This window comes from Argiope bruennichi, chromosome X2, assembly GCF_947563725.1.
Source record: "Argiope bruennichi chromosome X2, qqArgBrue1.1, whole genome shotgun sequence".
NCBI classification, from domain to species: domain Eukaryota; kingdom Metazoa; phylum Arthropoda; class Arachnida; order Araneae; family Araneidae; genus Argiope; species Argiope bruennichi.
The window spans coordinates 7,806,152-7,821,138 of record NC_079163.1 but is presented as its reverse complement, the minus strand read 5'-3'; the positions used below and the strand labels follow the sequence as shown (position 1 = coordinate 7,821,138).

General features: G+C 29.4%; 1 protein-coding gene across 1 annotated transcript in view; it reads right to left on the bottom strand.

Moving 5' to 3' along the window:
- Positions 1–12,955: 12,955 nt before the first annotated feature.
- Positions 12,956–14,987, bottom strand: part of LOC129960424 (transcription factor LBX2-like) — a 109,763-nt gene continuing 107,731 nt past the window's right edge. The window contains exon 2 of the mRNA XM_056073845.1: positions 12,956–14,941. Within this exon, the coding sequence (XP_055929820.1) occupies positions 14,589–14,941 (353 nt within the window). The 3' untranslated portion in view covers positions 12,956–14,588. The remainder of the gene's footprint in view (positions 14,942–14,987) is intronic.

Here is a 14,987-nt window from a genome sequence, read left to right as displayed (position 1 = left end):
AGTGTAGGCTCCCACTGACCACTTTATTAGCTTTTATTACGGCTACAAATGACTCCACCTCGAGCACGTGACGTGGATGCTCAATCTGAGTCGAGATTGAAAATTAATTTATCTTATAATTTTCGCTTTCGAATTGCATACACTTTTTCCGAGTAAGGCTTTAAATTAAATGGAATGCGTAAAATACATTTGCGTCCATTTATCTTGCGTGTATTGTAACTTCATAACTAGCTCTTGATTCTAAAATAGATCAGTAAAGTGATTGCATCTAAATTAGATGTTCTCTTCATGAATCATTCACCATTTTAAGGCCACTCGGGGTTTCATTTCTGCAACTATGCCTCGCACTTCAGTGATAAATTGACCATACGAGATAAAGATAAATGATTAGTTAACCAAAAAAAATGGAGGGAGGGGGATCTTTTAATAACACAGAATGTCATGATTTCCGCTCGATTAAAGACGACCGTTTCTTTTAAATGCAGAAACTCTTCCTCTTTTGTTTCCTCAAACAAATTTTAATAAATATTTAAGATTGTAATGCATGATATTTATATGAACTCCATTTGCATCGTTTACATTTTTGTGAAAAAATGAGTGCTGCGTGTTTACTTAATAATTTGAAATTGTAGGAGTTTCAAAATTTTTTATCATGCCAATATTTGTTCAATTATATATATATATATATATGTTACGGCCAAAGTCCGAAGTTCGGCCAGTTTGAGAATTGGCTGGGAATTCTTGGCCAAAGCCCGAAGTGATAATCTATACTTATAAATAAAGCTCAATGTGTGTGTGTGTTGGCGCTCTGCAGTCCAAACCGTTTGACATGCAGTTATTAAATTTTGCACATCTACCTTGCAATATACCTTGAAAGTTTGCAAACATAGCTAATTTACCTTGGAGGTGGGAAATGTGCACCTTGGAGCGATTTTTTAAAATTTTTAATTATAATTTTAATTAATTAAAAATTAAGCGTATTTTCGACGTTTTGTCGCTATAACTTCAGAAAATATTACAGCACAAAATCGATTTTTGCATCAAATTAAAGCTCAAAAAATTATCTTTTTAATGATACCAATATTTTAATTTATGAAAACATGAAATTTTAATTTATAAATTATGCTTTTTAAAGAAATATTTTAACCATATTTTTCAATAATATATTTCTCTCAAAATAAAAATAAAATTTAATCTGCACGAACACGTCAAATTAAAAAAAATTAGCCATCACATTGATAGAAGTTTAAATTAAAATATAAATCAACTATTATTGCAAATTTAATAAATAAAATTGTAATTTTCGGCTGGTGTCTGGATAAAATTTAAAAAATGAAATTAGATATTTCCTGAAAAGTAAAAGGAGGAAAAGTTTTCTATCAACTCTAACAATACCTATATTATTAATTCAATAAAACAATTTAATTTAAGGCAAACATGATTATTATTTAGGATTATCATTCTAATCAGCGACCATCAGTTAATTTGGGACATACATTTGCTAACAAAATGGTCTAAAGGAACTAAATAATTATATTTAATGTAACTTTAGTCAATAAATGCTCCGATGAATAAAGAATTTCAAATTTTTACATAGGTCCTCTGCTCTTAGAATCATACTTAACAAAATATTCTTGAGACACCAATATTTTAAATAAAAATTATGAACTCCAATCATCAGTTTATGAAATCAATCACTAAAACTGATTGATTTATGAAATTTCAATATCACTCTTCTATAAAAACTGGCGATTTTAGACTACTTCACCGACAGTCTCAATGAAGATACGCTAATCTTCTGTCAAGGTTTCTGGACAGTGATTGGCCTATGATTATAAAAATGTTGCTTGTTCTAAAACTGATACATAAAAACTTCATAAATCAGTCAGATTTATCGCAGAAGATAGGGACGTTTATTTATTTATTTAAAAGTTGAAGTGTCAAGAGTATTTTGCAGAATAGGATTCCTTAGGACCAAAGGACTGTGTAAAATTTAAAATTCGTAATTTTTTCATAAGTTCATTTATTGACGGAAATAAAAAAATATATATATATATTTTATTTGCATCATTTAAATCTTTTGAAAGTAAAAAATTAATTTTACGACGTATCAGAGAAATTTTTGTTTTTTTGTTGAATAATTCTTTAAGATATTATATAAATTATTCTGCAGTGTACATATAAATTCACTGCCGAACGACTCTTATTAAAATTTTCATATTTAAAAAAAGACATGGTTAACTTCAGCATAAAAAGCTTTTATATTGATTGCAGTTTAACATTTCCACTTTAATTTAAAGTAGAAATTTTATGAATGCTGACAGAACATTAGAGAAAGTAGTACAATGAACAGAACTGTTTAAGGCCTACATAAAAGTACGACTGAATCATAGAAGTACCAAAATATGAAGCTCAAAAGTCTTTTGCTGAAAAAGCTATTAAGAGAACAAGTTACATTAACTGAAAATTATAACGATCATTAATACTGCGAAAGGCGACTAGTGGTAAATAAATATAGTGGCATTTATGTATAAAATATAAATAAGGACATGTTGTAGGTGAAATTCGACAGATGGCACCAACAAAGAAGTGTCTTTAAATGATATTAACAACAAAACTATTTTTCATTCATATTTGTTTTAATTAGCCCTTATATTTGCTATTTGCCTTTACAAAAAAATTTCATATTTTTTGAAGCGATATTTCGGGAGACAATGTAATCTGGGATCTTTAACATTAGGTCCATAGAGCAGAAAAAGACTAAAGGATCACCCTTAAAGGTAGTTGAAAATTGAGTACTCAATTTGCCTTTTACACGATACGCAACGCCTTTGCTCAAGTTATAATTCGTTCATTTTGAAGGGCGCAAATCTAATCTTCACGCTATCACGTTGTTACAGCATATACGTTCACTGAATCATTTCTATTATGGCTTTAATATGAGAACAGAATAACACGAGATCATACTTTTATATATTAAAAACTTATTTTTAACTCAGAGGTGTCACTTATATTTGAACTCGTTTCTGAAACAATTGTACTTAAAAAAAAAAAAAAAAAACAGTACACAGAAGTACTCATTTTTAAATACTTCATTTTTGATAGTGTGTAAAACAATGTGCTCTTGATTCCTTTCTTCCTACTACTTTGGCCGATCGTCTCAAGCCACTTCCCGAATTTTCCAAAATTAAGAAAAGATCGGACATTGGCCGGTAAATTTACAGTAACGTTGGCCAAAACGGGAATTGGCCGATTTCGGGCTTTGGCTGTAACATATATATATACTATATTTAAAGAGTGGTGAATATCAAGATTCAAGTCAATTCTGACTGGTTCAAATTCAAGAGATGTTTAAAAATATGCCCTTTATTTTACTTTGTTCCAGGCTTCTCTCAACATTTCTTTCATTGAAGATCTATTTTATATTTTATATTGCTAGGTTCAAAAAATTGAACAATTTTTAAAAGTGGTTTACATTTGCAAATGTAAACGAATTATGCTATTTCACGCAGACAAAAGAGTAATCTGATTGACTATTTTGATCAAAAGTAGTCTATCAACCAGTTTAAATATGTATGCCTCATACGTGTAGTTCAGGATTACAAGCATTCAAAACGTTATATACTAGTCCCTTACTAAAACTCAAGTTTAAAATTCAGCAATATGGAAAAAAATAATTCATTAAGTTCTAATTTCGACTTTCCTCAGGAACAATTTCTTCCCACTCAGTCAATAATTTTTGCTAGAATGTGTTTTTTAATGTGAGAATTTTAATAAATTTGAGAGAAGAGAAACATTTTGTGTATATTTTATCAATAATAGCACATATACGATAAAACTTTACACTCAGAATTATTATAAAATAACTGAGACAAAACTTTTGGTGTATCAGTTAAAAAATCAGCCACTATACAGCTTCTGTGTAAAAATCCATGTACCAGTATTGCTACTTTTTTATTGCTGAAAAGATGCATTGATTTAATGTCTGCGAGGACTAAGCAAAATCACAAAATTAATGAGAGCCTAAGAGCGAAGTGAAGATGTGAATACGTGAAAGGTAAGGATTTGCTGTTCTGTTGTACGAATTTCTTCTTTTCTATTACCAAAAGGATTCAGATTGATTCGATGTATAAGGATAAATAAGGTTGTAATATTGATATTATTTACAACTGATTAAGACATCTTTGTGGAGAGTAAAAGAATGTCATAAAACCTCTACTCTTTGTAAACCGCAGGTGGAAACATTTCTGCTATCGACGGTCAATATTTCGCCACATGAATTCATTTCTCATCCTGCTTAACTTGCATGCATCCTGCTTAACTAATTTAACTCTGTGAAATGTACGATGAAAATTTGAAATCTATACTGCAATGGTATCGTCAAGCAACATTGAGAAAAATGAAATTCTAAACAATTTCTGGCAAAAGCGCAACAAATATCTGATCTGGATTCCTTAGATCAATGTTTTTTTCATGCCTGAAGAAACTAAAAAAAATTTCATTTTAATAAATATTTCACAAAGTAGAATATAATCAGAATTTTGTATAGTCGCATTTTACAGTATGGTGGGAAAGTGATATATTTTAAATACGCAGATTGCAATTGATTTTGGAATCCATTTCACATTTTGCAGTAGGAGAAAAGAGATAATGTAGCCATGCAACTTAACAATATTTAGGTTAATGTTTGCAAATACGTACTATGACTTTGGCATATGACTATAATGATACGTGAACATAGGCAGATAGTGTCTATAAAGAAGTAAATTAATTACTGTCTTCCCATTCTAAACACAATTTTTCTAAGATACCAATTTAATAGTATTTTAAAATAGCATCAGAATTTTGTGCCATTAGAAAAATTATTTTTGTTATAGGTTATAAGAACCAGAAGAAATATATATATATATATATATATCCTTAGCAATTTATTTTAAACTTTTCTGTTTGAATTTCTGTGATTCAGTAAATACTTAAAAGAAATGACTTAAAAGATTTATTTTAAGAAAGAGATAGAATGCACACCCAATAGTAGTATTTCTTTGAAAATGAAAGAAGCTCTTAATCTTTCATTTGCCTGTAAATAGATATGTTTTTGGCCTTATTTTCATTTAATTAACAGTTTTTGATAAAATGATTATTTTTAAGAGTGACATAGAAAACGCAACCCTGAAATAAGATTGCTTAAAAATGGAGGAAGTGCTTAATCTTCCATCTGCCTGTAAATGTGTAGGTTTTTAAGCATAATTTTCATTTAATTAACAAATTTTAAATTTTGATTGTCGAAGGTGAAACAGTCTTATAACAATTCCTCTGGTAAAAATCAGATTTTACTTTAGCTTTTGAAAGTGGGGCGTGACAAAATTTCACTTCAGACAAGGGTGCGGTCGTCTCTTTTTTTGTTTTGTGAAAAGAACTGCACGGGCCAACGAAAGTTGCACACCCACGGTTTACACCCTCAGTGCAGACCAGCTTCTTCGATCGGAAGATTTGGCCACACTTTGGAAGATTAGCTTCCATAATTACGTAAAACGCGACTCACCTTTCATTATACAACTGTCTCAGTAGTGTGAAAGCTCATCAAAAAACTGCCGGCGCCTAACAATTCGGCATCTGTGGTAGTGTTTATATAGGGAACATCTGCTCAGGTACGGGGAGGGGGAGTGTCGCCTAGCATGTCACACAGACCTATTATTATCTTCAATTGCTTTGGCACCCCTTTGCTATACTTCCCCTTCTATGGATAGAAATATATTCACTAAATTGGTTGGCACGGTAGCGAGACTGCAATAATCTCACCTGTAGGTGTTAAAAGGTAGTCATGAGAGTGAAGAAAATGTCTTTCTGCATTTGAACTAGGAATTAAATGACTGTATTATAAGTTAAATGCTGAAATCTTAGCAAAAAGTTATGAAATACAATATGAAGTACGTAGTGAAAATATAAACTCGTCTTAAGGATTTACGTAACTCAATTTTTTGCATCTATTTTGTTTTCAAAAAGAAATTATTTATTAATTTTTTATTAGAATCGCTTAAAAATTTAATAGCCCTTACAAATGTCTCTTTAGAAATATATCCATTGCATATTTAGTATTAATTTCAACTATAAGTTTCAAAAGTAGTCCAAATCCTTACATACTCAGTTTTGATTGAACGATAAAATGCTGTGTTAAAAGGATATCAAAAAGACACGCGATACAAAAAGTTTGTAGTGAAATTAAAAACTTGCTTTTATAATTCCGGTTACTAAATAAATAATGCATCCTGTATTTGAAATAACGATTCGTAGAAGAATGACGAATTTCGTATTTCGTTTAACGTAAGAAAATCGAGTCTGAATTTGGGCAACTTTCTCCGTTCCAAATTTAATTAAAATCTACAAAAATACATAACAAATTTCAATTCATGATGTATAAATCAACAGAAATTATAAAAGAAAAATTTTAAATATTTATATAACTAAATCCTTTACTATTTGAAGTAACAATGTACACATTAATTTAACTTATTTGTTTCAAAGAAGCTCTTAAAAAATCTTTAGTTCCAAGATGCTTTAAGATATTTTGGAGGGATGGGGGTGGGGTATATATGTATAAGTGAATTAGTTTCTGAATTACGATCTTTCAAAAAATAGAATTAAATTCCTGTTTCAAATTTCAAAAATATTTCAAATTTCCTGTTTTACTCAACGATTGTAAAAGTAAAACAGGAAAAGAAAGAAAGAGCCAGGGATTTTAAATACGTGAGTTCATTTCATGAGCCATTGATTGGTGGTGAAATTTAGTGTGACTGAAAGTTTAATTTGATTGTAATGGTGTGTATTGTCCTTTAGAGATTTATGTTAGTGATCATTTCAGCAGAAGCCTAAAGTATATTGAGGAACTTTGAATGAGGAAAGGATTTTTACTTTACAAATCATGAAGTATAAAGTGTGCTTCATATTTCCTGTAAAGGAACCCGTCTCACACCATGCAAAAGAAGCGGCTATTAGAAACACATCTTTGTTAAGTATTTGCCGTATTCGGTTTGTAGGAAGTAGATCGCGAATGATATTATCGCATTACATTTCAACTACTTTCAAGAAAGGAAAACGAACACTTATTGAAAGTAAATAGTTTTTTTTTTTTTTAACTGGTTACTGAATAATCCATTTTTCGAGACAAGTGATAAGTTTTTCAGACAATTTTTAAAAAAATATAATAAAAGGACAAACATAATTTATTTATTTCTCTCTCACACACACGCAAACCATTTTCTTTAAATGCATTCTTATTTTAAATAAAACTCTCCAATTGAGGACAAAAGTAAACTCATCTTTCTCAAATAATTGTCATTCATATGTCCCTCGTATTCAAACCTTAATAAAATTAAGTCTAGTTTATAGTACTTATAGCAAATTAAAAGTCTTTAAGATGCAATTTAGAAAAAGACCTATTGTTTCTGCATAAAAAATAAAACTGGCAAATGTTTTATGACTTTTTTATTTTTGTTCTAGAGAAAGTACTTCTTTAGAGCTCCCCCACTTCTAAAGAAACAATTTATATGTAGTGTTACAACTTATATTTTATCCAATTTATCAGTTCTTTGTAGTTCTTGACATCAAATTTTTCGAGGTAGTTTTAAAGGTGCTTACAGAAATCAGATTTTGGATTCCTGTCTTAGTGCCTGCCTTTAATCTAACTTTCTTACGTATTATCTCTCAGCCATTATCATAGTTCCATTATCATGCTCTCTGGGTGACAGAAGAAAGTATTTTACTTAATCACAGGATCAATGTTTCTTTAATGTCATCCGACTAAATTCATTACTTGAATGACCTCCAAAATATGTTTATGGCTTTTTTTTACAGTTTAATATCTTTTGATGTTGAACTAAACAGAAATATAATTTGATGTCGAACTAAACAGGAATATAATATGATGTCAAACTTAACAGGAATATGATATGATGTCGAACTATACAGGAATATGATACAGTAACATTTTGAGTTCGCTTGTAGGGCCTATATTGGAAAAAAACCACCGTTATAGACTGTTTTCACATATCAGCCCTCAGAAATGGCTGAAAGGTCGAAGATCTCTTACAGCCAAGAGCATATCATTCTGCCTAAATAGTTCTGATAAAATCCAGAAGACATTCTTGGCCTTTATTATTATCAGCTATGTTCATTTAATTTCATTCATAACTCAAATGTTCGACAATTTTAGCCCAATTACACCTAATGAAGCTCAAGATGTAGCGCAGGGGTTTTAGGAATAATTTGTCTGCCATCAAGCAACTGAAATAAAGTACTTACACACTATTAAAAACTAAAACCTGTTGTATAATTTTAGCACAAAAGTAAATTTTGATGTTTCTTGTCATTTTTCTCCTTGTTTTTAGGCTTTTGCGCAGACTGAAGAATCATGGAGCAATTTCTTTCAATATTTTTCATATGAATGGCATGCAAAGGAAGCAAATTTTGAATTCTATTAGAATTCGATACTCAAAGAATCGATTTTTTTTCTCTCCAACTTATGTTATATATTACGTAATCTACAATTACGTCTGTTAAAACATTGGGCCAGATGACAATGTCATATTAAAATTTCTGGAATTAGGTCTTATTATTTCCAATGTTTTCATTGCCTAGTATTTCCTGATGTTTGCATTCATCTTTACTTGCTCCCCCTGACCAAAGGCTGTGGCATTCTCCCTGATCAATTTGATGGTGGGGATGTATATGTGTCGATAATTTAAGCATGATATTCTTTTGATTGTCATTATTTTCCAATTATCGCTTGATTTTTTTTTTCTATTTACTGATATCGTCTCATTTTTTTTCATATGTAACTACAACCAATTAGGGGAAATAATCCTTTGTCAACTGCTTGTTAATTAGATTGATGTAATTATAATGATTAATCTCTACTAATAATAAAGGAGAACGTTTGCTTGTTGTCGCTGTACAAGACAGACCTTTTAACACTGAGCTCCCAACTTTGGTACGAATATATTTTGGACAGTTAGAATTTTCCTTTTCTAGCCCCCCCCCTTTTTTTTTAGAAATTTCAATGCATAAAGCTGCATTTTACACTTTTTTAAAATTTAAAGTACTGTCTTTGTAATAACAGCAATTTATCTGTTACGCAATTTATTCCTGAATTTTGGCAATTTTTAAGAAATATTTTTTGCTTAGTTTTCAATACATTTGATTATTGTAATGAAATTCAAATCGATTTAATGTTTCATCAAATGTTTTAGCGCCTGATTTTTTTTTCCTACATCGTTGAAAGCGAAAGAAAAAAGAACTGAAATAATTACATTACCGGTAAGTACTATATGCAATTTGAAATAGATTACCCAGACAATATAAGCTTTTATAGCACTGTAATGTCATAGGATTGGACACTATTAGGAAGCTTCATGTACACAATAAATAAAGAGTTGTAACGTTATTAAAATAAATATGGCTTTAAGGTCTGTCAGAATTTTAATGATCATTTAAAAATAATAATTCATGTTCAAGATTATTTTTAAATAATCATAAACATAAATTGAGGGAACATGAATATTAGTAGGAGCAAGTTGGGGCTAGAGAATAATATAGGAAAATATACGTTTTAGCGTTCCAGAGTTACAAAATTTGGTACAAATATACTTGAAATAAACTTGGAGCGATTTTTTAATTTAAGAGTAGAATTTTATTTAATTAAAAATAAGGAAAATTTTGTCATTCTTTTCCACTACAGCTATCAAAGATATTTTAGCTTAAAATTAATTTTACACCACGTGAAAAATCGAAAAGCTATTTTCTCAATTATGCCCTTTTTGTTACCTTTCAATTTATTTGTCTCTTTTTAACAAATTTTTAAAAATACTTTTAAATCTACATTAGAGCGATATTTTTCATTGTTGGTATGAAATCCAAAACATATTTCATCCTAGATTTTCTTCCATTATTGTTGATGAAATTATGAAAATATACGGCTTGCTTTTCAATGCTAAGTAGGTTTCTGCTTAAACTGCGTTTCTAATAAAATGTTTGAAATTTTGTTGTAATTACAAGTAAGATTTAGCTTCACAAATAAGAAAATATTAAAAAAGATTTTAAGTATGTCCATTTTTAAGTACTGCTACTCTTTCCTGTAATATAATTGGATGTATAAAAATACGTTATCGTTCTAATACATTGGAAATTTTTTGTTTTGTTTTGATACCTTGAATTTTTATTGAATCAGAGAAATTTCCATTGAATAATCCTCTGAGAGATAACGCAAATTATGAAGCATATTCGACAGTATTAACAAAATTTCAACTCTGAATGATTCTACCGTTTATCCTTATATTTTTATGGAATGTGATTAATTCTTACGGAAAGAAAGCTATTGAACTAAGTTTAATCCCTTAGGTATCAAATTAAAGTTCAAATTTTAGGTGAGATGACAAAAAATTAGGGAGATGCGCAGCGCATTGAGCAAAATAGTATAAGGCTTTTAAAGCAAAGCAAGTTACATGTCTATCACAATTTAATTTTTAAAAATACTTTGTTGAGGAAGCCATTAAATGCAAATTACTTAAAATATTAAATTGAAAATTTTAGCAGTCTCTAATCCTGGAGAACTAGCTGTTAACCATAAGTGACTGTCTTGTCATTAATGACTTAAGTTTTAAAATATGAAACGACATAACAAGCCAAGGAATATATAGTTCGCAAAGTTTAGTTTTACAAACTTGAATAATTTCCTTGAAAATTTAATAATATATTCATAATCTAATCTGACTCTTACAGTGTATATGGACTATTTTAAGAAATATTTTTTAGAAAATTATTTCTATCTTCTTAACTTATTATGTGGATTAATTAATCATGTGGTCAAAACGTAACAGTTGTTAAATTTGATATTTTTATAGTTAATGAAACATAGTTAAATCATGCATGCATGTTGCCCAAAAATAAATCAATCCATTGCCAAAATATATCAAAATCGCTTATTTGATAATGGAAAAATATACATCTGTCAACAAAATCATTTGTTTGCGTCAGTTACTTTAAAAAAAAAAGCATATTTATACAATTTTGTGTTGCAATTTACTTCATTTTTAAAATTGTTAAGGATTTATATTAAATCATGCAAAACTCAGTTGCTAAACAATAGCCACTTATATTATTTATAAATTAAAATCCAAATGCCACTCTTAAATAGTATTAGGATATTTCAAACTTTAACGAGGTTTTTCATCTTCAGTGTCCTTGATTGTTATAATAAAACAGTGGCTTTTAAATCTAATGCGTATTCTGAAATGATGAAGGGCTTTCAATTAAAGTGTGAATGAGAATTAAAAAGAGACTGAAAGATTTTCAACCCTGAAGGAAGCAGGAATTTTATCTACTGAAGTGAGACCTATTGATATTCAGTAAAAAGAAAAGAGCATTATCCATTGAAACGATAGCTTCATGAGTTCTTTTTCTTCTTTGATTTGAGTGTGTTTCGACCTCATATCTATATAAAAGAATATCTTAAATACTGCTTGAAAAAGATTTTGATATCTGTGTAGGGAACATTGTTTGATTTTAACAGTGAAATGCCTTAGCAGCAGAAGTGATCAACAGCTTGAAGTGCAAGTAAAAACTGCACGTGGATCTCCCGCAATTCTGGCAAATGAATCAGCGATTCTTGTGCTCAAGATTTGTTCCAAAAAAATCAGAATCTAGCTGGTCATTGTGCATTCGCGTTGTTAGTGTGGAGTGCCTGACTGCTATTAATGAACTTCAAGCTTCTTTCGCATTCTTTCTACAGCTTCTACTTTTCTGACTGAGATCAAAAGTGTGAGCGGGACGACCGTCTAAAAGAATCATTTCAATTCAAAAAGGTTCATTTCTCTGATCCCATTTAGCAGAGGGCGAGTCTAGTGCATCTAAACTTTAATCTGAGCTTTCATTCAATTAAAACTATCTTTATTAAGAAAATCAACATAATGCTGTTTTAGAGCAACCCCAAGTTTCAAATAATTATCATCTAAAACTGTTTGCCATGTTTTCAAAATTAGAAAATCAATTATTAATTGACGGTAAAAGTTAAATTTTAATTACGTAATTTTTAATCAAGAAGATTTCTCAACAATTTTTGTTTAGAAAGATGTTTTCCGTTTCGGATCTGTTGTATATCAATTAATTGACACTGTAGACTATAAACATTCTACCTCTTGGATGGAATATCGAACAAAATATTTTGAGAATTTCAAGAGGGTACAAAAGCCTGAAAAAGAGGAAAATTGATTGGAGTTGCTTTTTGAATCAAGTGATCAATAAGGGCAGAAATAATTCATGTTAATTTGTAACATTCTTTTTGTCTGCTATGATGAATTTCTGTAGGAACTTTATGTAATTGGCTGTACAAGAATGAACAGACTTTCAATATGTGATAACCTTTCATTATAAATTTGTCTAGATTTCCTTTAAAGTAGCATAAAAGAAAAAAATTCAAAGAGCATAAAAAAAATCTATTAATGGTTTACAAATTTTTGTCCAGTTGTATTTTTGTGTATAGGAGTATTCATACTAAAAATTATAATAATTATGGGACTAATTATTTTTAGAAGAATCAACGATTTCAAGAATGAAAGCATTTTGAAACATTAATGGCTAGAATTAAATTATTTGGTAATAAGTGAATTGAATTTTCAAAAACGACCGAACTTCTTTTGGTTCTGTTAAATGTGACATCGAAATGTTTCATAATAACCTACATTGTCGATATATTAATATGAAACGTAATACATCTGCAATAGTAAATGTTCTGGAAGTTTGAATTTATAATGTAAATGAAATACAGTGTTTTAGTCATATGGTGAGTTTATATATTTTCTGGAGTCATTAAATAACAAAGAAACTTCATCAGAAATTTTATTAAACATTGCATCATTATGATACATGCGTAAATGATAAAATAAATTTTTTTTAATTGCACAAAATAACACAACTTTTAAACAGTTTTCATAATATGTACAGATCACTATTTTTGAAGAAACATGGAAATACACAAAATCTAACCGATAATTCATAGTTCAAATCACCTATTTTTATGGCATGATACCGAAGAAACTACAGTATTCGAAGTCTGTGAATAATATTCAATTAATGTAAAGAAATTGCCAAAAAAAAATTTTTTTTCTCTAGTTTGTGTTTTTTTTTTTCATTCACAGTTAAGAAGTTTATTTAAGAGTTACTACTCTTTTAAAAACAATCATAAATTATTACAACATCTATTAAATATGACACCATTCATCTCCTATAGATAAATCAGGTAAGCCATTCTTAAGAGCTTTTTATTTCAGTAATACTTATTAAGTGATAACAGATGAAATACACTGTAAAGTTACTTGTATGCATGAGCTTTTCCTAATAATGGAATCTCATATAAAGTTTTTCATGCCTGATTATTGCTAAAGTGAAATACAAATGAATCTTTTACAAATATTTGATGACAAAACAATCAATGCACTATTATGGAATAAATAATTGCAATTAAAACTTATTTGAACGATTAACTTCAAACATATGTCTTGGTATTTTATTTGCTTCATATAACTCATATTCATTAGCCTATTTTTATTATGATTGTACCGTATGGCAAGATTGCATGCTCTGTAATGTTCCGATGATAAATATTAATTATAAATTTTCTTGATGTAAAGCAGTTCTTTTAAGGTTAACAAAATATTTGCAATGCTTTTTTTTTTGTTAGTAAGAATTGCTTTACTCTTTACTTTATTCTGTATATGTACGCGGGATTGTGAATTCTTGTAGAAAATGGAAACATAAAAAATCTGATTAGTTGCATTTGAAGAAAAAAGTTGACAAGCCTTTTTTGCTGGATTTTTCTGAATTTATGATCTTAGATCCTTCAAATTTAAATAATGTTTCTACATCAAATACTGAAATCAATTCATGATTCACAACACATGAAAGACAAATTGCAAAATTGTTAAAAAGGAAGATTTCGCAGCATTCTAAAATATGCATAAATTTACATGATAAATACGTTTCGTTATTCTTATTTGCTTTCTGTTTGTATAAATAAGCATTATTTGTTTAAAAAACAGGGCAGTCGTCTCAGTTATTTATTTAATGGGAAAGATTTACCGTCAATGGAAAATTTCACTGATTTTTGAAAATGACATAATTTCAATTAGCAAGTGAATTTAATAGTCCTAACATGAAAAAAAAATAATTAGGCAACAATTTAAACCAAATATTGTTTTATTTAATTACAAAATATTAAATTATTTTAAAGTACTTCAAATGTAATTGGAACTAAAATTAACAAGAAATGAAATCGAATATCTTCAGTATAATAAACTGATTTTATACAGTTACTAAAAAAAACATTTCCACTTTCTACTGATGAGCTTATAGTATGTAGTAATTCTTCTAACAATGATTTATTCAAGTATTATGTAAAGGTAATATTTTTGATCAAATCAAATTAGATTTTCCTAGCAACCAAGAAAATGTGTTCCAGCATTGCCCCGTCAGCTAAAAAAATGTGTGGAAACCTCTTATTGGAACTGCTACTGAGTCAATGAAATATTTTTTTTATTGTTTCATGAATCTGGTGAATTGCTCAAATTCTGTTTGGTGGTATTGCTCATTTCGTGAATCGACGTCAAAATGGCTCTAGTGCCAGAGACTTTTGCAGCATCCACGTCTTTTTTCAATTCTTCCATGTCTCTTTTCAGCTTGGCCCGTCGATTTTGAAACCACGTGATCACCTGGGCATTGGTCAAACCCAGAGATTGTGCAATCTCGTCCCTATCGGCTGGTGACAGATACTTCTGATACAGGAACCTCTTCTCCAGCTCGAAAATCTGGTGATTGGTGAACGCTGTTCGGGATTTTCTTTTCTTCTTTGGCTGTTGCCGATTGCTGAACAGGTTTAAGTGATCGCGTGTTGAGTCTGCAAAAAAAAAAAAAAGTGAGATGTATTTTATAATTATATATAT